Consider the following 24156-nt stretch of genomic DNA (forward strand, 5'->3'; position numbering starts at 1 on the left):
CTGTAAAATGAAATGGTAACTTATTTATAGATAATGAAATACTATAAGAGAGAAATATATATATTCCTTAAAATGTAAAAAAGCATTATTCAGGGACCAGACAAACCCTAATACATGTCTAGTATGAGTGTGTTTGGCAGGGGTGAGGGATGTGGCCAAGAAGTGTGGCTACTCATGAGGAAAGAAAGACACCAAGGCTTCAAGAGTTACATCAAAAAATCAAAGTCCCACTGCTCCCCAATCTTAGAAATATAATGGCAGATTCCACTAGAGTATTTTTTCTTGGGGCAAAGAGATGGCTACATTTGTACTTTTTTGCATTCTGATATATTTTCTTTAGAATGTAGTGTATAGACTCTGAATGTGAGCTGATTTTTTTTTCATTTAACACATGAAATGCATCCATACTTTTTTGTTTTTAAAACACTAAAAACAATCCATCACTTAAATATGTGATATAAAAACAATCTTGTTGGAATTAGAGTAATATCATACCACTACAGCCTAATATTTTTCTAAATAATATACATTTCTAGCTGAAATTGTAAGTTATATCTGACATCAAGCAGCTAAGCGGGTGCCCTGCAGCTAATGATCCCTGTGCTCTAGAGACCACGAGCTGCAATCACTGAGCCTGCGCGCCTAGAATCTGTGGTTTACAACAAGAAAACCACTGCAATGAGAAGCCCTGCACAGCAACGAAGAGTAGTCCCAGTTCACAGTAACCAGAGAAAGCTCACGCAAAACAGCGAAGACTCAGCACAGCCAAAAAAAGATGAATGAATAAATTTATTTAAAAAAATTTAAAACTCAATATTTGATCACTCTGCTTAGTTTTATTCCTAACACAGTTACTGGAAAGAACACAAATTATAAAACCTGGGTTGATTCCTACAAGTCATTTAACTTAGGCTCAAGGATTTCATCTACGAAATAAACTTGAAAGCCTCCTTAAAATTCTGAAATGATTCTATGAAAGCGAAGTTTAATGTCTGTCTAGGATAAAGGCATACCATATACTAAGTCTGACTGTTACAAACCTAGTATTTTATTGCAGAAAGTAATATTCTCATAAAAAAACTAAACCCAGAGATCAACATAAGGATTACAGAGTTTTTCCTCTGAGGAAAAGATCATTCACTGGGGCCCAGTGAGTGAAGATTCTGTTCTGATTCAGAGGAAAAGATCATTTCTGAGGAAAAGATCATTCACTGGGGCCCAGTGAGTGAAGATTCTGTTCTGATTCAGAGGTCAGCAAGTTAAGGCCTGTTGTCTGGGCCTTGCAAGGCCTACAAGCTAGAAAAGATTTTATATATTTTAACGGTTTAAAAAAATGTTTTCATGCAGATAAAATTACATGAAATTCAAACATCATCGCCCACAGTAAAGTTTTATTGGAACACATTGTTTACTTACTATCTATGGCTGTTTTCATTCTCTAATTAGAGATAATAGTTGTGACAGAAACCATATGGTCTGCAAAGTCTAAAATATTATCTTTCAGAAAAGTTTGCTGACCCTTGTTTTAGGCATTGGATACACACTTGTAAACAGGAGAAAACAAATCATGCATTTAAGGAGGTTACATTCTGGTTAGGAGACCCAAACAAATAAGTAAAGAGTAACTGTGACTGAGGATCCAGAAAAAAACAAAGCAAGTTGGAGGATAGGCAATTTCACTGTTGAGGGTAAGAGTTCTTGATTAGGGTTCAAAGGCTCAATAAAGTGACCTTTCAGCAAAGACCTGAGAAAAGAAACTATACAGTTGCCTAGAGGAAGAAAATTCTAAGTAAAGAGAGTAAGTTAAAAAAAGCCCTAAAATCAAACAGTATGGTTTATTCTGGGGACAGGTGGGAGATTGGTTTGACTACAGAAAAATGAATAAGGGACACATGAGCAGAAGATGAGGTCTGAGGAGAAGTAGGTAGCCAGATCAAGCGTGGTTTCAGTCAAGGAAAAGTCTTTGGCTTTTACTCTGGATGAGACGGAAATCGGTGGATGGTTGTGAGCATACTAGTAACACATCTGAATTAAGTTTGGACAGAGATAGTCAGAATACAATGTAGGCTGACAAAGTAAGAGGAGAGGTGTGTTCCAGAAGGAGCAGTCAGGGCGACAGGAAGAAAATCGAGAGAGAACTCTATCTCGGAAGAGATGAAGAGAATCTGCACCAAGAAGCTCAACTGTTTCTAGCTCAAGGCTGTTACAAACTTATTTTTGTATACAGGCCTTTATGTGAGTATATCTTTATTTTTCTGGGACAAGAGGCTAGGAATGCAATTGCCTGACTGCATGAATGTTGGGTGGTTAGTATTTATGCTGTTTTTTTCTTAAAGAAACAGCTAAAACGTTTTCTAGAGTGGTTGTACCATTTTACATAACCACCAGCAATGTATGAGCGATCGATCCAGTTTCTTCACATCTGCACTAACATCTGGAGTTGTCACATGTTTTGGTTTTTTAAAATAGTATTATTTATTTATTTTTGGCTGTGCTGGGTCTTTGTCATGCTCGTGGACTTTCATCCAGTCGTGGCAAGCGGTGGCTACTCTCTCGCTGTGCTGCACAAACTTCTCATTGCAGTGGCTTCTCTTGTGACTCGTGGGCTCCAGACCACAAGCTCAGGAGTTGTGGTGCACAGGCTTAGTTTCTCTATGGCATGTGGGATCTTCCCAGACCAGGAAAAGAATTAGTGTCCCCTGCATTGGCAGACACTAATTCTTTTCCTGGTCTGGGAAGATCCCACATGCCATAGAGAAACTAAGCTTGTGCCCATGGATGAAGGAGCCTGGTGGGCTGCAGTCCGTGAGGTCGCTAAGGGTCGGACACGATTGAGCGACTTCACTTTCACGCATTGGAGAAGGAAATGGCAACCCACTCCAGTGTTCTTGCCTGGAGAATCCCAGGGACAGGGGAGCCTGATGGGCTTCCGTCTATGGGGTCACACAGAGTTGGACACGACTCAAGTGACTTAGCAGCAGCAGCAGCAGCAGCATTGGCAGACAGATTCTTAATCACTGGACCATCAGGGAAGCCCCAACAATGTTTTATTTTAGCCATTTTGTTAGGTGTATATAATGATCTCACTGTGGTTTTAGGCTTCCCTGGTAGCTCAGCTGCTAAAGAATCTGCCTACAATGTAGGAGACCCCGCTTCGATTCCTGGGTCGAAGATCCTCTGGAGAAGGGATAGGCTACCCACTCTAGTATTCTTGGGCTTCCCTTGTGGCTTAGCTGGTAAAGAATCTGCCTGTAATGTGGGAGTCCTGGGTTTAATCCCTGGGTCGAGAAGATCCCCTGGAGAAGGAAACAGCTACCCACTCCAGTATTCTGACCTGGAAAATTCCATGAACAATCCACGGGGTTGCAAAGAGTTGGACATGACTGACCAATTTGCACTTTATTTGTTTCACTGTGGTTTGAATTTTTTGCTGTTTTTTGGTTGCCAAATCATATCTGAAATTTTGATATTTGTAATTTTATTTTCATACAGTTCAATATATTCTTTTCCCTTGAGATTTCACCACTGACCCATATATTATTTAGAAGAGTGCATAACAGAATACCACAGCTGGAGATTCTCCTGTTATTTTTTCTAGTTTTACTCTACTGTGACTGGTTTTCCATTCCTTTTCAATTCTCAAGATTTTGTTTTCTAGCCCAAAATACAGCCTATCTTGGTATATGTTCCAAGAGTATTTAAAAAAAAAAAGTGTACTCTGCTGATGTTGGGTAAAGTGTTCCCATAAATGCCAACTAGGTGCTCTGGTTTATGGTGTTATAGAGCTGTTCTATAATATCCTTGCTGATTTTCTTTCTAGTTGTTCTGTCAACTGTTGAGAGAAGGCTGCTGCAGGCTCTAATTATAATTGAAAATCTATTTTTCCTTTCATTTCTTTCAGTTCTTGCTTCACCATCCTACAGTTCTGTTGTTTGGTGTATACATATTTAAGATTGCTTTCTTCTTCACGGATTGATACCTTTATTGTTATATAATACCTCTCCCCCCTGTAATTATCTTTACTCTGAAATCTACTTTGTCTAATATTAATATGTCTAGTCCTATTACCCTTTGATTCATGTTTGCATGATACATCTTTTTCCAGCCATTCATTTCATTTTCAACTTGCCAAAATCATATTTGAAGGGAGCTTCTTGAAGAGATCATGTAGTTGAGTCATGGTTTTTAATCTATTTTTTCAATCTATCTTTTAAATGCTCTGTTTAGACCGTTTACATTTAATGGAATTATTTATATGCTAAGACAATTCTGCTATTTCATTGCTTTTTTTGTCGTCTTTTTTCATGTATTTTTCTTGCTTTCCTGTAGGTTACAGGAATACTATTTATTTATTTGTTTACTTTTGGCTGCACCATGCAGTATGCAGAACTTCCCCAATCAGGGATCAAACCCCACACCCTCTGCAGTGGAAGCACGAAGTCTTAACCACTGGACCACCAGAGTCCTGACATGACTACATTTGAGAATTTTATTTGTATTTATCTATAGTATTTTTGACCAACCTAGATAGTATATGAAAAAGCAGAGACAATACTTTGCCAACAAAGGTCCGTCTAGTCAAGGCTATGGTTTTTCCCGTGGTCATGTATGGATGTGAGAGTTGGACTGTGAAGAAAGCTGATCGCCGAAGAATTGATGCTTTTGAACTGTGGTGCTGGAGAAGGCTCTTGAGAGTCCCTTGGACTGCAAGGAGATCCAACCAGTCCATTCTAAAGGAGATCAATCCTGGGTGTTCATTGGAAGGACTGATGCTAAAGCTGAAACTCCAATACTTTGGCCACCTCATACGAAGAGTTGACTCACTGGAAAAGACTGTGATGATGGGAGGGATTGGGGGCAGGAGGAGAGGGGACGACAGAGAATGAGATGGCTGGATGGCATCACCGACTCTGTGGACATGAGTTTGAGTGAACTCCCGGAGTTGGTGATGGACAGGGAGGCCTGGCGTGCTGTGATTCATGGGGTTGCAAAGAGTCAGTCACGACTGAGCGACTGAACTGAACTGAACTGATAGTATTTTTGAGTATAATACACATTTGTACACATTTTTTCGGGTGGCTGCTCTAAGTATACATTATATATAATTAATTTATCATTGGTTCCTGATGTCATTGTTTTAGCAGTTAAGTGATGTAGAAAAACCTTGCCTCCCTTTATCTCCTTTTCACTTTCCCCTATTTATAACTATAAATAGAAAGAATATAAATAAAAGTAGACTTGGAGTAACCTGGCTATGAAAAGCAAAGGTTAAAGGCAAGTGCTGGGTAGGATGGAGCTAAAGGGACTGTTTTATTAGATTGGTTGAATTTTTCTCTGAAGTTTGGCCATCTTCCCTTACCTCCCTGACCCTGACTTTTTTTTTTTTTTTTTTTGGCCACGCCATACAGCTTGTGGAATCTCAGTTCCCAAACCAGGGAGTGAACCCAAGCCATGGCAGTGAAAGCCCAGAATCCTAACTAACAGGCCACTAGGAAATTTCCTAGATTGGCTGAATTTTAAAAGGAGAAAGACCTTTGACTGGTTGAACTTTAAAGACCTGAACACAGCCTAACAGCTAAGAGAAGAAGGCTGTACTAAAGCAGTTGGGAGGTAAAGGAGAAAGGTAGGAAAACAAGTTTTTTTTAAAAAGTGGGAAGGAGAACCCATCCATAGTACAAATGAAGAGATTACTCACTTCCACTGAGATAGAAAAGCTGGAAGAAAAGATAGGGCTTGGGGCAAAAAAGTTTGTATGAGAGGTTGGAAGTAATGAGGGAGGTCTCATTATTTCTGGTGGCCTCTTCTTGCAACTAAGAAAACAAAAAAACTCATCTGCTTAGACTGTGGGAGGGGATGCGGATGGGGACTGATGAAGGAGGCTCAGGTTTAGCCTTTGAAAGCAAACTGAGAGAAGCGATCATTCAAAATCAGCATTTAAAGCTTTGGCTGAGGACTTCCCTGGTGGTCCAGAGAAGGTGGCACTAGTGGTAAAGAACCCACCTATCAATGCAGGAGACATAAGAGACACAGATTCGTTCCCTGAGTCAGGAAGATCCCCTGGAGGAGGGCATGGCAACCCACTCCAGTATTCTTGCCTGGTGAATCCCATGGACAGAGGAGCCTGGTGGGCTACAGTCCATAGGGCTCACAGAGTCATACACAACTGAAGCGAATTAGCATGCACACCAGTGGTTAAGAGCCCCCTCTTTCAATGTAGGGACATGGGTTTGATCCTGGAATTGGGGAACTAAGATCCCACATGCCACAGGGCAACTAAGCCCACACCCATGTTTCACAACAAAAGAAACAACTACAGAAGCCCCAATCACAGCAATGAAGAATCCACGTGCAGTTCAGCCAAAAAAAAAAGAAAAAACAAAAAGCTCTGGCTCATTTTGAAAACATACAGTTGTGTTAACAATTTCCAGATTTCCGCCCTGTTGTACCTTCTATCCTAAATATAGAAACAGAAATGACTGAAGATTAAACTGACCTAGAACTAGATTTTATAGGGTCATTGTAAAAGAAGGACAGAGACGAGAGAGATACTTAAGCAAATTCCCTGTAAGTATATAAGCAAAAAACTATAAATCCCTTGTCAAAAAGCTTTGTCAGAGAACTGCCTGCAGAAAAGTGCTGTAGCCTTTTTTCCCATATAACCAAGCTGTTTCTTTTTCACAAAAACTTGTATTGTCTGGTTTGATTTTGGCTTGGAACTTAAAAAAATGTGAATAAAGTAATAGTTTCATATATTTAATCCCTGCCCTCTATTCAGGTTTGTCACTGTGCCTTTTATATACAATATATAGAAGAGAGTCCAATGCTTGAACTATTTTCTGGCTGTAGATAATGACAATGGGATTTTAAGCTTCTGCAGAAAAAGTTATGTGATGATCCATAACTCAAACACTCAGTTCTTCTTTGCTTTAGTTTTTAACAATTTCTGCCTACAATCTTATCATTGGTTTACTCAGGTATATATTGGTTTCTCAGCACTTTTATATCACAAAGGGAATCAAGAGTGACATATTGAGAATATGTTTTAAAATCAATTTAAATTCACAATATGCATATTCCCAAATTTGAAAAATTGAGAAGGTTGGGTTTAATTTTTAGTAATAAAAGCATTACTTCTGGGAGTATAGCACCTGCCGTCATTGTTCTGGTTTCAGTAATACTGAGTGAAACGAGATAAATATATCAGAGGAATTATATAACAGTTATCTTTATAATACCCCCTACCCCATCCAGAATATAAACACCGAAAGGACAGGGATTTTCACTCTCTCTCATCATTAGAAAAGGGTTCAGCACACAGTAAGCACTGATTAAATACTTGGTGGCTGGATTGATGGGTGTGGCTCAGCTGGTAAAGAATCTGCCCGCAATGCGGGAGACCTGGGTTCGATCCCTGGGTTGGGAAGATCCCCTGGAGAAGGGAAAGGCTAACCACTCCAGTATTCTGGCCTGGAGAATTCCATGGACTATCCATGGAGTCGCAAAGAGTCGGACACGACTGAGTGACTTTCATTTCATTCATTGAAGGCCCGCGTGGAGCTTAGTGAAGTGAATCACTCAGTTGTGTCTGACTCTTTGTGACCCTGTGGACTGTACTATCAGGCTCCTCCATCCATGGAGTTTTCCAGACAAGAGTATTGCAGCCGGTTGCCATTTCCTTCTCTAGGGGATCTTCCCAACCCAGGCATTGAACCCAGGTCTCCCGCATTGCAGGCAGATACTTTACCATCTGAGCCACCTGGGAAGCCCCCCATGGAGCTTAAATCACTGCTAAATCTAAGCCTCAACTCCTAAAGAACCTGTAAATAGTGTCTTACTCCTCTTTTTCTAATATAGTTAAGAAGATAAATATATACAAAGTGAGTTTACTGTTTTGAAAGATCATTGTTTAAAGTGAAATTAAGTTTAAATATTTAAGACTGAAAAACAAAATGTAATAAGTATTACTTTATCCCTGAATAATGACTGTTGACCCCAGAAATATTCCCACTGTTCAGAAGCTCAGAATCTGCAGAAAATATGGGCTAAAATCCTGTCTCTCGATTTCACATTAAAATATTATCACAGTGCATAAGTTCACTCACACCCTCTTGAATGAAATATTCGTATGTCCCTTACTTACATTTGCTTTAAATCAAGGAGAGTTTTCATCAAGCATTTTATATATTTGACAAAATATGAGTATCAATGCATGTAATTACAGAAAAACCATATAAAATTATAAACTAGGAAATCCATATTCCTTCAAAGAATATTTCTTTTTAAATGTTAGTAAACAGCTCCGTATTTCTAATAGACATTAAACTTACATGACAATTTTTCTCTTACCTAGTTTTACAGGAAAGCCTGGAGGAAGTTTCATTTGAACAAATTCTCTAAGCTTATTAAAGTGCTTGAAGGGAGCTATTACTTCCAAAACATTCAATAATCTGAAATATGGAAGGAGAAAAAAAAATTTCACATTGATTTTATTGTGTCCTTATGTTTTATAACTACATGCTCCAAACTTACAGTATCACAGCTCCAATATCACAGATATTAAAGATGAAAAAATGACACCTCCTTTACCTCATTTTTTTTATTATTCTTTTCACTGTGTCAGAGTCTATAACTTTTACATTTTATTGTGCAGCCATAATTTCCACAGTTATTTAATCTTAGATCTACATTTCAGCAGAATCAAAGCTCAAACTAGTCCTCCTCCTAAAGTCTACACATTCCCAAGTTCTTTAATTAGCCTACTGTTTGGATGCCTGAATTTCACTTTTTTGTGTGTGAGAGGGCTTTTAAATGTTTATTATTCCTTGATTTCTTACAGATTTGATAAATGAGTGTTTCTTTTTTGCACATGAAAGGGGAATCTGACTGGCATAAAGTTTCAGTTTATACCATTTCCCGTTTAACTAACACAATTTCACAAGGTCTCTTAGCAAGTGCTAAGAGGTCTCAAGCACTCTTAGCACTCAGTATTACACTAGTCATTATACTGTAACTCCTCCTTTTAGCCTTTGGTTGGATGAATTTGATTTCAAGTAGTATTATTTTTCTCTCAAAAAGGCCCATGCCTGCTGTATTGACAGAATTCTGTGTCCTTTTCAATTGCCTTGATATATAAATGACATCTTACCTAACTGTGGTATCACACATTCTTTGCCTCAGCAATGTCGTGAAAAAATGTAAGGTCAGGCTGTTTTTTTTTTACACCTTTTCTCCCGAATGCCTTTAGAGAGTTCTCTATTAACAACTGAAATGCAATAGTTTAATCCAGGGAAGCAATCACTGATACTACTTCTTGTCTATTTTTATTGGAGCCTCATCAGACTACAGATTTAATTCTTCCACACAAGAAAATTTCCTTCTATCATATTTTGAATACTATTTTGTTTACATTTTGGAAGCTTTTTATTTAAGTGGAACAGCAATGATCCTTATATTGAACCACTCTCCTCCAAAAATCAGTTCAGTTCAGTTGCTCAGTCGTGTCCAGACCCCACGGACTGCAGCACACCAGGCTTCCCTGTCCATCACCATCTCCTGGAGCTTATCAAACTCATGTCCATCAAGTCGGTGATGCCATCCAACCATCTCATCCTCTGTCGTCCCCTTCTCCTCCTGCCTTCAATCTTTTCCAGCATCACAATCTTTCCCAATGAGTCAGTTCTTTACATCAGGTGGCCAAACTATCAGAGTTTCAGCTTCAGTATCAGTCCTTCCAATGAATATTCAGGACTGAATATTATTATCCTCCATATATATTACTTCTCAAATTCCTTTAACATCTTCTTTCACTGGGCTTCCCAGGTGGCACTAGTGGTAAAGAACCCGTCTGCCAATGCAAGAGACACAAGAGATGCGGGTTCGATCCCTGGGTCCAGAACATTCCCCAGGAGTAGAGCACAGCAACCCACTCCAGTATTTTTGCCTGGAGAATCCCATGGACAGAGGAGCCTGGCAGGCTATAGTCCAAGGGTCACAAAGAGTCGGACACGACTGAGTAAACACGCGCATACACTTCTTTCACTGGATTTACTATAAGCTATCAAAATTTAATTTTGGGGCACATCTGTTCTGTTCATTGTTGTTTCTAATGTATTTGTTTTGCAATAATGCTATTTAGTGCTTAATTTATTTCCTTAACTTTATAATCTCCTTTTCATTTCATTCTATTGTCTTATCTTAGTGATCTAGTTTACCAATCATGTTCTTTTACGCTCTCCTAAAGTATTTTTAAAACTTATATTTTGATTTATATTTTATTCTAGAATGAGTTCTTTGTCTAGCTTTTACATACTATCTATGTTCCTTATTTTACTTTTTTAAGGGGAAATGGTTATAATTGCCACATTTTATAAATTCTAAAATACCTAATTTTTATTCACATTATTAACAACTCTGAAATTGGAATAACTCCTAAAATTGATAGCATCTTATAATTTGCCACACTTTTCTTCTTCCTTACAATATATATCCAGAGTATCTTAGAGTCATTTTGGGTTCAAGATAAGATAAATTTGCAGACTTCTATGTATGGGTAATTCCCTTCCTACATCTTCTGAGAACTATAGAAAAATAAGGGTCCTGCTCTCTTCCAAAATAACTTTTTTTTTTTAATGTATTAGGTCAGACTGGAAGTAGAAGGATCTAGGAAGGAAAGCCTAGGGCTTCAACTCATCCCCTGCTTTAGTGAGAAGCCTGAATTTACAGTTTTGTCACAATAGGCTCTAGCTACCCACCTCCCATTCCACACATCTCTCCAAACTGTTTTTTTGTTTTTTTTTTTAATGAGCAACTGATGAATACAGGTTTGGAAGGATATATTCAAGATATTCATGGGAGTATTGTTTATAATGGTGACAAACTACAAATAATTAAAATGTTTATCAGTAGGAGGATAACAAAATAAATGGCGGTACATTAATACCATAAAATACCAAGGAAAGAAAAAAAAAAGATAATGTAATTATTTTAAGAACTCCGAGATAACTCACTTTTATACTCACTTTTAAAAGAAAAAAGGAAACAGAATAAAATGCAGACTATTCCCCCATTTTTACAAAAAATGCTAAAAAAAACACAAAGCAAAGTTTAGACAATAATATATTAGTTATTTACCTGTCAACTATTAGGAAGGTCAAAGAAAACTGCCATGTTTATTCTATAAACTTCCATACTGTTAGATTTTCTACAATAAGCATGTATTCATGTATTATTTTTATAATTTAAAAAAATTACTCAAAATTTTATTTAGTTGAAATAATTAAAATGTTAATATTTTGAGAGCTGGAAAATTGATAGAAGGGTGTAGACACTGCCAAAGCAAAGGCTATTTTACATTTCAAAGGCCTCAAATCCACCAGTCAGATGCAAACATAATTATAGCCTTAAGATTTTAATAGTTTCTTTCATAAACTTGTGCAGTTAGTAACAAACTTACGATTCAATTCCCAAGGGAAATTCCTGGCTCATGGCTATTGTGGCTTTAAATGTTTTCTTACTTTCTTTGCACACCAGTTCTCTACCCAGGTGAGGAGCTCTAAATTGAAAAAGAAAAAAAGAAAATATTAGGAAAATTTTTCCACACTCTATCATTATCCTAGGAAGAATCTGTCATCTTCCAATGACATTCATTAATATTTCAACTTTTCTTACTCTGAGCATAGAAATAAAATTATGCTAAAAGAGAATGAGACATGTATAACAATTGAGACAAGGATAACAAGGACAATAACAAGGTATAAAAAGTTATTTCACACTGAATATAATTTTAATAATTACTGTTTCTAGTAACAAAGCAAAATGCTAGAAAAAAAAAACTTTAAAAATATCATTCCATATCTTTTAAATCACTTAGTCAATTCAATCTCTTTTTACTATCTATGGTTCTCAGCACCGATCAATAAGAAGCAAGGTAAAGAATAAAGAATTTTATATTAATTATCAAATATTATAAGAAGGAAACATTTTATAGAAATTTAAAAAGTATACTACAAACCTTTCAACATTAAAAAGAAGACAACTTCCTAAGCATGAGGGTAAGTAATATTTATTCTCCAACAAAAGAACATTTTCTATGAAAGACAGTACTGTCTTTGATATGGTCAGCTATAAAAATTTATTCATTCAAAATAAACCATTCATCATTGTTTTATTCAATCAACATTTACTGGCTACAAACTATGTACTAGGTACTTTATTAATTATAAGCAATATAACATTAAGCAATTGTCTTGAGTAAGGATAATAAGAAGTAGTCTGGCAGAGGTTGAAACAAAGGAATGATGACATGGAAAGGTAAAAAGCAGATAAACAATGAGTGGCCTTACACACCTTGTAAAAGACTCTGGATAGTAAGAGAATATAAAGTTCATCTTACAGTGAAAAACTCAAACAAGCAGTTTCACTAGGCAGTCTTCATATTCTATTTCCTTAGAATAATGTCCTATGGATTTTGGGGAGTACATAAATTGGCAAGAGGAATGTAGAACTGTGGCTCTACAATTTACTCAAAAGACAATGTAATTAGGGATGCTTCTCCCTCATCATACTTCATCCACATTTTTAAAAGAAAAAAGAAGTGCTTCAGACAAAACTATACTAATAATTCTTTGTAAAAAAAATTTTTATAGAACTTTTTTTCTATAAACCAAAAAATACATAAACACAACAAAATCAACACTTACTTTCCATTTTCAGCAGATATATACTCTTCCCATGTAATAGTGTTCTGAGGAGGAGGGGTAAGGGACTGTCTTCGAATCGGCTGCCAAAAAAAAACAAAGAAAGAGTAAGGGAGAGAGAGAGAAAGAGGAGGGGGGAACAGAGACAAAAGAGAGACCGAGAGGGAGAGAGAAAATTATCACAGTTTAAAAAATATAAAATTAAAACATACAGTAAACTACAATCTCCTTAATATCATCAATATAATGCTTTAAGAGGTTATTCGGAGATAGTTCCATGATGATATAAGCTCCATCAGTAATATTTATTATAAATATCATTTTTTAAATCTCAAATAAAAAGAAAAGTATCAAAGAGGTAACATCCATGCATTCAATGCTTTAATCATCTAAAATGTTTCTGACATTATGCTAGATGCTGAACATGGGAACTACAGAGAAATATAAAAACTAATCCTGACTTCATGGGGCTCACAGTTCAGAGCTGGAAAGAAAAAAACATATACAAACATGAACAGTTAATCAGGAATACAAAATATTAAATGATTAAAGACAAAATGTGCTTACAAAACACTGGGTAATACAGGGGTTCAGAAAACAGGGCAGTCTTCTACAGACAATAAAATGAGATTAGAAGATTAAGACTCCAATTTAAAACAAAAGAAAAAGGATATTTTGGACAGAGAGAATTAATAATGAAAATACTAGATTGACTTGAACTAGGAAGGAAAGTTCAAAAGGAATATCAACAACAGTGGTAAGGGTCACATCAGTTTTAAAACTTACCCCTTGTCTTTGTTAACTAAGAATTTGGATCACTATAGGATAAACTGGCAATAAAGACACAAGGGGGTAGAGTAGAAACTGCTAAGGAAAAATGAACAAGACAAACTATACACAGCAAAAGGGTAATAAGTGAAAGACTGCTATAAATAACAGCAAAAAAAAAACAAAAACAGTACCACTGGGAGCGGTTCCATTCAGAGAAGTATAGTTTTGGATATTATGAGTTCAAGATGTTAACAGGCAGCATGTTAAACCAAGGATTCTGAAGACACAAAAATGAGCCAGAATCCCACCCAGCTCCACTAGGTACTAGTTGTGTGAACTGGGACAAGTAACTTTATATAACTGTCAATTTAACTCACCTGCAAAATGGAAATATGACCATCTCCTCATAGTTAAAAATTCAATGAGATAATGTATAGAAAGGGTTAGTGATTGGCACATCAGAAAAGATTCAGTAAATAATAATGAGTATTTTATACTGGGAAGTTCCTAGAGGGCAGTTACAAAAAGAGAAGGAAGGAAGGAAATCATATTTAGAAATAATGTCAAGAATTCTCTGACTAAATAAAAAGTAAGAAAACAGGACTGATGACTGAGTCCTAAAAATCACACAGATTGGGGGTGGTGGGATAGGGGAATGCAGGAAGAGGACAGAAGGAGACTTTAAAAGGACAGAAAGGAGACTTTAAAAGCCTTTAAAATTAAAGGAGATATTAATCAATAAGGAAGAAAAAAAAAAAAACAGAGTACCAAGGATCATGGAAGACTGTTTCAGTACCATAACACAAAGACTTTAAAGAAGCCTGAAAAACTGGCCATAGATTTTGTTGGCTAGAAATCATTGATGATCTCTGAGTAATGGCCAAAGAATGTGGGAAGAAAGGAAACTAATAGTTTTTGAGCATCAGGCAGTATGAAAGACAAAATTTTGCCCTTGAGAAGCTTATAAAGAGATACACAGGAAGTGGATAATTATAATCCAGGGTGATGGTTATTATGATAGAGAGATCAAGAGGATGGCATAAAGAGCACAGAGAAGAGATCTGCCTGACCCAGGCTGGGGTAGGCAGCCAAAAAGATGTGCCAGCAAGGCTGGTTCCTAGTGGAGAAGTCTGAAAGAAAGAGAACAACATAACCAACTGAAGGACACTGAAGAAAAAACAATGGTGAGAAAAAGCATTCTGTAATAGGAAACTACAAGTGCGGTGTGTCTAGTTGGCATAAGTAGCATACACGAAAGGAAAAACAGCAAGATACAGGGTAAAAGGGAAAGACAAAGAGAAAAAGTAGTTTGAAAAGGTTTTATGCAGTAAGTAGATTGTATTTTACTCAAAAAACCAATGGACAAATATTTTGAGCAATATAATGCAGCTTTTAGAACACAAACATTGGAGCCAGACTGACCAAATCCTGGCTTTGCCAATTACTAGCTGACTTTGGAAAATTATTCAACCTCTTTTGTCTCAAGTTTAGTTAACTATAACCTCTCAGGGCTGTTGTAAGGATATAACTGGCTAGTTAATCTAAAATACTTAAAACAGTGCCTAACAAATAGTAAATATTATATACATTTTAATTATTGAGGCTTTACATAGTTCAGTCTGTTTCAGAGAGCTCATTCTGGTAGCAGTAAGTTAGGAAGCTATCTCTAATTCAATTGAGAAATGATAAGGGGAGCTATTTCAAAGTGGAAGAAGAGAGATTCACGGGATCTTTAGGATTTTATAATCAATTATAGACACAAAGGTAAGAAAAGTTAAGAAGTTCAAGGACAAATGTCAGGGTGCTGACTTAGGTAATGGTAGCAGATAATGGTGGTACCACTCAAGACAGAGAAGGAAAAAAATTGTCCAATCAGATTTAAACATACTAAATTTTAGATACCTATGTTTATCCATGTGGAGGAAGGAAAATACTACAGATCTGGTGATTAAGTCAGGTCAGAATTGAAGGTATATATTGGGTGAGAGTTACTACTATTTATGTGGTAACTGAAGCATCAGTTATGTAACTAACAAAGAGCCATTAGAGAATAGTCTACTCAATCAATAATCTATTCTCCTATTCTTTGTTGTAAAAGAAACTTCCTACCAATTTTTGACTGGACACATTACTTCCTAGATAAAAGATTTCTTTTCTAGCCATCTTTATAGCCAGCTAAGTGTTATTATGTAACTAAGTTCTAACTAATGGGATTTGAGCAGTGATGTGTGCAACTTCTGGTAGGGTTCTCAAAAAGAACAGGCATGGCCTTTCCTTCCTAATTACTATTAGGAATTATTATTCCTAATGATTGGGATACTAAACAGGTAGTAAACTATCATATACCATGTGGATGAGAGCTAGATCCTAGAAACACTAAAGAAATATTGGTAACACAGAAAAAAAAAAAAAGATAGGTCTGAGATGAACTCACAGAGCCATGACACCATACAAACTCAGACTTCTACATAAGAAAATAATAAACTCCTGTCTTGTTTAAGTTACTGTAATTTTGAATCTCTTACAGTCAGTCAAACTAACATCATGAAAGAAGTCAAAGTGTTAGTCGCTCAGTTGTGTCCAACTCTTTGCAGCCCCATGGGACTGTAGCAACCAGACTCCTGACTCCATGGGATTCTCCAGGCTGGAGTGGGTTGCCACACCCTCCTTCAGGGGCCCAACCCAGGGATCCAACCTGCATTTCCTGCATTGCAGGCAGATCCTTTACCACTGAGTCACCAGTCTATTTAATACCTATTTATATTTAATACTTGTATATATATTTGGCTATAACTAGTGTTTTTTATATATATATATATATATAAAATCTTAGTGAAGACTCATTTTCCTGGCATGATTAATGTAGCATGTCATATTTTTTTTTTAAGATAATAAACTTCTCTAAGCAGTTTCTACTATTTCCAGTAGAATTCTTTCTAAACTATGTATTATACATCCCCCATCTTAGGAGAGACTGTAATGAATCTAATTTAACCTTTTACTGAGCACTTTACCTCATCATTATGAAAATCAGTTGTTACATTTTAATAAGCTTTGTCTTCAGTTCAGTTCAGTTCAGTCACTCAGTTGTGTTTGACTCTCCGAGACCCCATGAATCACAGCACGCCAGGCCTCCCTGTCCATCACCAACTCCTGGAGTTCACTCAAACTCATGTCCACAGAGTCGGTGATGCCATCCAGCCATCTCATTCTCTGTCATCCCCTTCTCCTCCCGCCCCCAACCTTTCCCAGCATCAGTCTTTTCCAGTGAGTCAACTCGTCTCACGAGGTGGCCAAAGTATTGCAGTTTCAGCTTTAGCATCAGTCCTTCCAATGAACACCCAGGACTGATCTCCTTTAGAATAGACTGGTTGGATCTCCTTGCAGTCCAAGGGACTCTCAAGAAGCTTATGCTTATTCTAACCTGCCCTTTGTTATATACTGATACTTGCAGTTGAATCCATCAGTGCTCCCTCCACGCAGTTCTCACAACTATTTAATGAAACAGGAAGACATGAAGGCTGCCACAGGACACCAGATGGCTTTCTGTTATTTCCCCAAGTCAATAGGCTCTGTAACTGAAATGACATCAAACCTTTCCTACATAATTAAATGCAAACTTCTAATGCCTGTTTTTCTTAAAGCATAAAAAAAGTTTTAATTTACTGCTAGATTTGCTAAATTCTAGTATTTTATGTTGCAAAGATTTCTGGAAGTTTAAAGCATTCATGTATTTTATGTCTATGTGTTCCTATTTTGATTTTATATATTAAAAAATATATAATCACTAACAGAGTTTAACTAATTATTCTATATACATATATCTAGCTGGCATACAATTAATAATTTTACAAATGACTGTCTAAGGTATAAACACGACATTGCTTCCTCCAATTGGACAGAACAAAGTGGAAAGCAGTACCAAAAGCATAGGAGCAAGCAGCCATGACTGAATAATTTCTGAACACTTAAATTTTATTATTAAAAATATTGTTAAAAATATATACTAAATATTAGAACTATTTCTGGAAAGGAGAGGGGAAGAAGAAGTAGGCATGGAAAAACTAGTTAAACAGCAATTTCTCCTAAATGCTACATATAAGCTATTTCTTACAGAAATTAAAACAAATATTTGGCTATAAAAACAAGAAGAAACTCAAAAGCTAATTATTTAGAATAAAGAACATAAATTCATTCTGAAAAAGACTAGCATATTTATTTTTAAGAAATGAAATTTTATTAAAATGTGCCTTTAAAATATAGTATTTTCGGGAATTCCCTGGCAACCCAGTAGTTACAACACCACGCTTTCACTGCAGAGGGCACAGGTTCAATCCCTGTAGGGAACTAAGATCCCAAAATCCATGCAATGCCACCCAAAAATGAAAAAAGAAAAAGAAAAAAAATATATATGTATATATACAATATTTTCATTTATTTTGAAAACAATCATAATAAAAATAGTCATATATGTCTTCTAGGCTTGTAAAAATTTCAATAATGCTCCAAAGCCAAAGACATGTTCTTTACTAATATGTTTTAGACACATCACTGAAAAACACACAATACTAATTTTTAGTACACTTTCAATAGCAAACTTCCCTTATTCCTTTTCCAGGTTCAATTTCACAATATTCTGAAAGAACTGCTAAGATGAGTTAAATATGTGGATACACACAAAGAAGAGACTATAACAAAGGCAGACTGGGAGGCAATATACTTAAAACAAGAAGAACCTGGGGAACGGTCCTAGAATCAAAACCCGTCTTTGCTACTTATAGCTTTAGGATTTCAGATATTTTTTTTTTAAACTTCACTCTCCTTTCTATAAAATTGCATAATGAAAGTCATCTCAGTTCAGTTCAGTTCAGACGCTTGGTCGCGTCTGACTCTGCAACCCCATGGACTACAGCACGACAGGATTCCCTGTCCATCACCAACTCCCAGAGCTTATTCAAACTCATATCCATTGAGTCAGTGATGCCATCCAACCATTCCATCCTCTGACGGCCCCTTCTCCTCCTGCCTTCAATCTCAGTAGATCATTGTAATAATTAATAACTAAATGAGATAATATATGAAAAATACTTCACACAATACCCAGGAACCATTTCCTTTGATTGCTAATTAGAAGGCAAAAGTATAATTATTTAACTCACATTATTTTGTTCTATTATATAGGCATCTGGAATTAAACTAAATTTTAATTTCAATGTGTAAAACTGTATTTGATTAAAATGTCAATTAAAGACCCCTCCAACCAGTCCATTCTAAAGGAGATCAATCCTGGGTGGTCATTGGAAGGACTAATGCTAAAGCTGAAACTCCAATACTTTGGCCACCTCATGCAACGAGTTGACTCACTGGAAAAGACTCTGATGCTGGGAAAGGTTGGGGGCGGGAGGAGAAGGGGACGACAGAGAATGAGATGGCTGGATGGCATCACCGACTCTGTGGACATGAGTTTGGGTGAACTCCGGGAGTTGGTGATGGACAGGGAGGCCTGGCGTGCTGTGATTCATGGGGTCTCGGAGAGTCGGACACGACTGAGCGACTGAACTGAACAATTCAATTGCATTGTTACAAATTCCACCCTAAAGATAACTTGTGTACTTATCTCAAAATAGTTTGCCGCCAAAATTGAACAAAGGTAGCAATAAACACCTGTAAGCAATAAGCACAACAATGTCATCTTTTTAAAAAGAACTGTAATAAAAATTAAATAACAATGTAAGTCCAAAGAAATGGCTTTTTGGCTGTTTAACAATGAAAAAAGGTAGTGGCTTTGTCAGAGATTAAGCTCATCATTCCCTCTCTCAATTAATCTCCTATTACCTGAACATAACACATCCTACATCTCCTACTGATCAAGAGATCAGTAAATACCAGGAGGTGTCTGGAAAATAAAGTCTAGTGAGGCTCTATCCCAAGGACAAAAGAAAAATGAGGAGGCAAAGAGGATCTGGCAGAAAGAAAATAGGATCATGCTAAACTGGTATGATCACAATTTTAACTTAAACATTTAATGTGGATTCTTAAGTACTTTTACATCCTGTGCTCATTAAACAATGGCTGATTTGCTCAATATATAAACTTCTTAAACATTAAAATAATTTTCCAAACAAACACAGTATCAACATGAATTAATTGAAACCTGGCATACTATTCTAAAAAGTCTGTCGATACCTAACACAAGAGAAGACTCTACACATGGACATCACCACATAGTCAACACCAAAATCAGATTGATTATATTCTTTACAGCAAAGATGGAGATGCTCTATACAGTCAGCAAAAACAAGACCAGGAGCTGACTGTGGCTCAGATCATGAACTCCTTATTGCCAAATTCAGAATTAAATTGAAGAAAGTAGGGAAAACCACTGGACCATTGAGATATGACCTAAATCAAATCCCTTATGATTATAAAGTGGAAGTGAGAAATAGATTTAAGGGACTAGTACTGATAGACAGAGTGCCTGATGCACTATGGACAGAGGTTCGTGACATTGTAAAGGAGACAGGGATCAAGACCATCCCGAAGAAAAAGAAATGCAAAAAAGCATAATGGCTGTCTGAGGAGGTCTTACAAATAGCTGTGAAAAGAAGAGAAGCGAAAAGCAAAGGAGAAAAGGAAAGATATAAGCATCTGAATGCAGAGTTCCAAAGAATAGCAAGGAGGGATAAGAAAGTCTTCCTCAGCGATCAATGTAAGGAAACTGAGGAAAACAACAGAATGGGAAAGACTAGAGATCTCTTCAAGAAAATTAGAGATACCAAGGGAACGTTTCATGCAAAGATGGGCTCGATAAAGGATAGAAATGGTATGGACCTAACAGAGGCAGAAGATATTAAGAAGAGGTGGCAAGAATACACAGAAGACCTACACAAAAAAGATCTTCACAACCCAGATAATAGGATGGTGTGATCACTCACCTAGAGCCGTCCTGGAATTGGAGGTCAAGTGGGCCTTAGGAAGTATCACTAAGAACAAAGCTAGTGGAGGTGATGGAATTCCAGTTGAGCTATTACAAATCCTGAAAGATGATGCTGTGAAAGTGCTGCACGCAATATGCCAGGAAATTTGGAAAACTCAGCAGTGGCCACAGGACTGGAAAAGGTCAGTCTTCATTCCAATCCCAAAGAAAGGCAATGCCAAAGAATGCTTAAACTACCTCACCACTGCACTCATTTCACACGCTAGTAAAGTCATGCTCAAAATTCTCCAAGCCAGGCTTCAGCAATACGTGAACCATGAACTCCAGATGTTCAAGCTGGTTTTAGAAAAGGCAGAGGCAAACTGCCAACACTTGCTGGATCATCGTAAAAGCAAGAAAGTTCCAGAAAAACATCTATTACTGCTTTATTGACTATGGCAAAGCCGTTGACTTTGTGGATCACAATAAACTGTGGAAAATTCTGAAAGAGATAGGAATACCAGACCACCTGACCTGCCTCTTGAGAAACCTGTATGCAGGTCAGGAAGCAACAGTTAGAACTGGACATGGAACAACAGACTGGTTCCAAATAGGAAAAGGAGTACGTCAAGGCTGTATATTGTCACCCTGCTTATTTAACTTATATGCAGAGTACATCATGAGAAACGCTGGACTGGAAGAAGCACCAGCTGGAATCAAGATTGTCGGGAGAAATATCAATAACCTCAGATATGCAGATGACACCACCCTTATGGCAGAAAGCGAAGAACTAAAGAGCCTCTTGATGAAAGTGAAAGAGGAGAGTGAAAAAGTTGGCTTAAAGCTCAACATTCAGAAAACTAAGATCATGGCATCCAGTCCCATCACTTCATGGGAAATAGATGGGGAAACAGTGGAAACAGGGGCTGACTTTATTTTGGGGGGCTCCAAAATCACTGCAGATGGTGACTGCAGCCATGAAATTAAAAGATGCTTACTCCTTGGAAGGAAAGTTATGACCAACCTAGACAGCATATTAAAAAGCAGAGACATTACTTTGTCAACAAAGGTCCATCTAGTCAAGGCTATGGTTTTTCCAGTAGTCACATATGGATGTGAGAGTTGGAATATAAAGAAAGCTGAGCTCAGAAAAATTGATGGTTTTGAACTGTGGTGGTGGAGAAGACTCTTGAGAGTCCCTTGGACTGCAAGTCCATCCTAAAGGAAATCAGTCCTAGGTGGTCATTGGAAGAACTGGTGTTGAAGCTGAAACTCCAATATTTTGGCCACCTGATGCGAAGAGCTGACTCATTTGAAAAGACCCTGATGTAAAGATTGAAGGCAGGAGGAGAAGGGGATGATAGAGGATGAGATGGTTAGATGGCATCACCGACTCATGGACATGAGTTTGGGTAAACTCCGGGAGTTGGTGATGGATAGGGAGGCCTGGCGTGCTGCAGTTCATGGGGTTGCAAAGAGTCGGACACGACTGAGCGACTGAACTGAACTGAAAATGTAATTTGGCACAACACCTCAGGGGAGAGACTAAACATTCAAGGAAAAAATTAAAGTCTCTTCATAGTAGCCTTTAATTTTTCATGATTGTGACTGATGTTTTACACTATAACCCAGCAATCACACATATGCACATAAACACAACACACACACACACCCTTGACACTACTGATTCATAAAGTAATAAGGACCCATCTGGAGATGCAAGAGACAAGGATTTGATCCCTGGGACAGGAAGATCTCTTGGAGGAGCAAATATGGCAACCAACTCCAGTGTTCTTACCTGGAGAATCCCATGGACTGAGGAGCCTGGCGGGGTACAAGTCCATAATGTCACAGAGTTGGACATGACTGAGCGAATGAGCACACACACACACTATGTGCTCTAGTTTTTATTATCTGAATTTAGGTGCTACTTAAAAAAAAAGAAAAAGCAGGAGTCATAATAGCCCACTAAACTGAATTCATAATCCACTGCTGCTGCTGATGCTAAGTCGCTTCAGTCGTGTCTGACTCTGTGCGACCCCATAGACGGAAGCCCACCAGGCTCCCCCGTCCCTGGGATTCTCCAGGCAAGAACAATGGAGTGGGTTGCCATTTCCTTCTCCAATGTGTGAAAGTGAAGTCGCTCAGTCGTGTCCAACTCTTAGCGACCCCATGGATTGCAGCCAACCAGGCACCTCCGCCCATGGGATTTTCCAGGCAAGAGTATTGGAGTGGGTTGCCATTGCCTTCTCCGTCATAATCCACTAGAGGGTCCCAATTCTACAATTTGCAAACACTGCTATAAAAAATGTTGTAAAATGTTCATCTTCGGGAATCTTTTTTTCCAGTTTTAAAATATAAAAATGTTGAAATAAAAAACAGTTAAGAACCCATTCAATTCATCTTACTAAGGAAATAAGATTGTATACACAAGTTATCATGTCTTGTACCTAAGTATTTCCTTGATTTCCCTCCTTTTTCCTGTCACACAATTTTTTGCAGGTAGGATGTTTTCAAATAAATACATACTGAATAAAAAATGTATGGGATGGGATTGGCTAAAAATGACTTTATAAAGTAGGCAGATTGTTAGCAAGGCCTACAAAGCAGCAACAGGTTTCAGTTGATGAAGTAGAAAAAATATATGCAAAGGGATCATGCTTTGGTTTCATGCTTACAAAATGATTTTAATCTATTTATTAATGAAGACTCAAAAACCAACAACAGATTCACAAGAAAATCACCAGACCATCACAGACAAATAAAAGGTGATACATGGTAAACAAAACCTACAAGCATACTTAAATAAACTCACTGAATGCCAGGAATGAAGTCTACCCCCTCCCTTAGAACATTATATATTAAGAAAAGTAAAATTATACCTCAAAATTCTGTTCCATTATGTTTCCACCTTTACTCAAACTCTCCATAATGGCCTTATTTCGAAGAATGTCTTCTTCACTGAGATGTTCTCTTCTTTTTCTTGATTCTAAAACAAGTCCATTCACCAGATAAAAGTCGGCCAAAAAGTTTCCTACCCTTTCCTAAAATGAAATCAAATATTTCAAAATAATAAAACAAATAAAGTTGACTTTAGATTTCTTTTTTAAGTTTCAAAGTAAAATATACAGTTTTTCCATAAACATGTAACATTTAGATGAAAATAAATATTCCTTTGGTATTTAAAATTATCAAATTATCTTATACATTCTATTAAGCGAAAAAATACATAACATTACACATTTTAAATTTATAAAGGAAAATTTTTAAACACATAAAATGCAGGTAGTTAATCTCCAATGAATTAAGACTAATTAAAAACAGCACATAGTATTCCTTAGAATCTACTAAGTAGCACAAAGCTACAGAAAACTTAATTTAGCTAATAGTTAAATATCATGAGTTATAAGGAGGGGTCAGGGATAATTAATGTTCCCATTTTATAGATAGAAATAAAAACTAGAATAGAAAGAAATAAACTAAGTCACATAAAAACTTCCAGTACAACTAAAATTAATTACCCATTCCAATATTCTCTAGCAGGCCCAAGCTTCCAAGATACAGTTGCTTGCTTCTTTCAACAAAAAGATAACAACCAAGCAGTCTTGCTCACTAGTACAATTTATACTTATATTATGGATTGAGAATGGGGAACTCAAATGGAATAAAAGGACATCAAGAAGAGTCCTCCTTCAACATTTACCTTCACTTTGTTCAGACCCACAGTTGGTCAGCGTTTGACATACCTTACCTCAAACAACATGATCAGTAACT

The 24156-nt window shown here is 37.0% G+C and overlaps 1 protein-coding gene across 1 annotated transcript in view; it reads right to left on the reverse strand.

The window, feature by feature from the left end:
• ANKRD13C (ankyrin repeat domain 13C) overlaps positions 1–24156 on the reverse strand; it is a 101606-nt gene that overhangs the window by 6943 nt on the left and 70507 nt on the right. The window contains exons 9-12 of the mRNA XM_055402288.2: positions 23265–23426; positions 12699–12778; positions 11453–11551; positions 8347–8447 (exon numbers count right to left, since the gene is read on the reverse strand). Of these exons, the coding sequence (XP_055258263.1) occupies positions 8347–8447; positions 11453–11551; positions 12699–12778; positions 23265–23426 (442 nt within the window). The remainder of the gene's footprint in view (positions 1–8346; positions 8448–11452; positions 11552–12698; positions 12779–23264; positions 23427–24156) is intronic.

This window comes from Moschus berezovskii, chromosome 4, assembly GCF_049115385.1.
Source record: "Moschus berezovskii isolate FMDL1 chromosome 4, NW_MosBer_1.0, whole genome shotgun sequence".
In the NCBI taxonomy this organism is placed as follows: Eukaryota; Metazoa; Chordata; class Mammalia; order Artiodactyla; family Moschidae; genus Moschus; species Moschus berezovskii.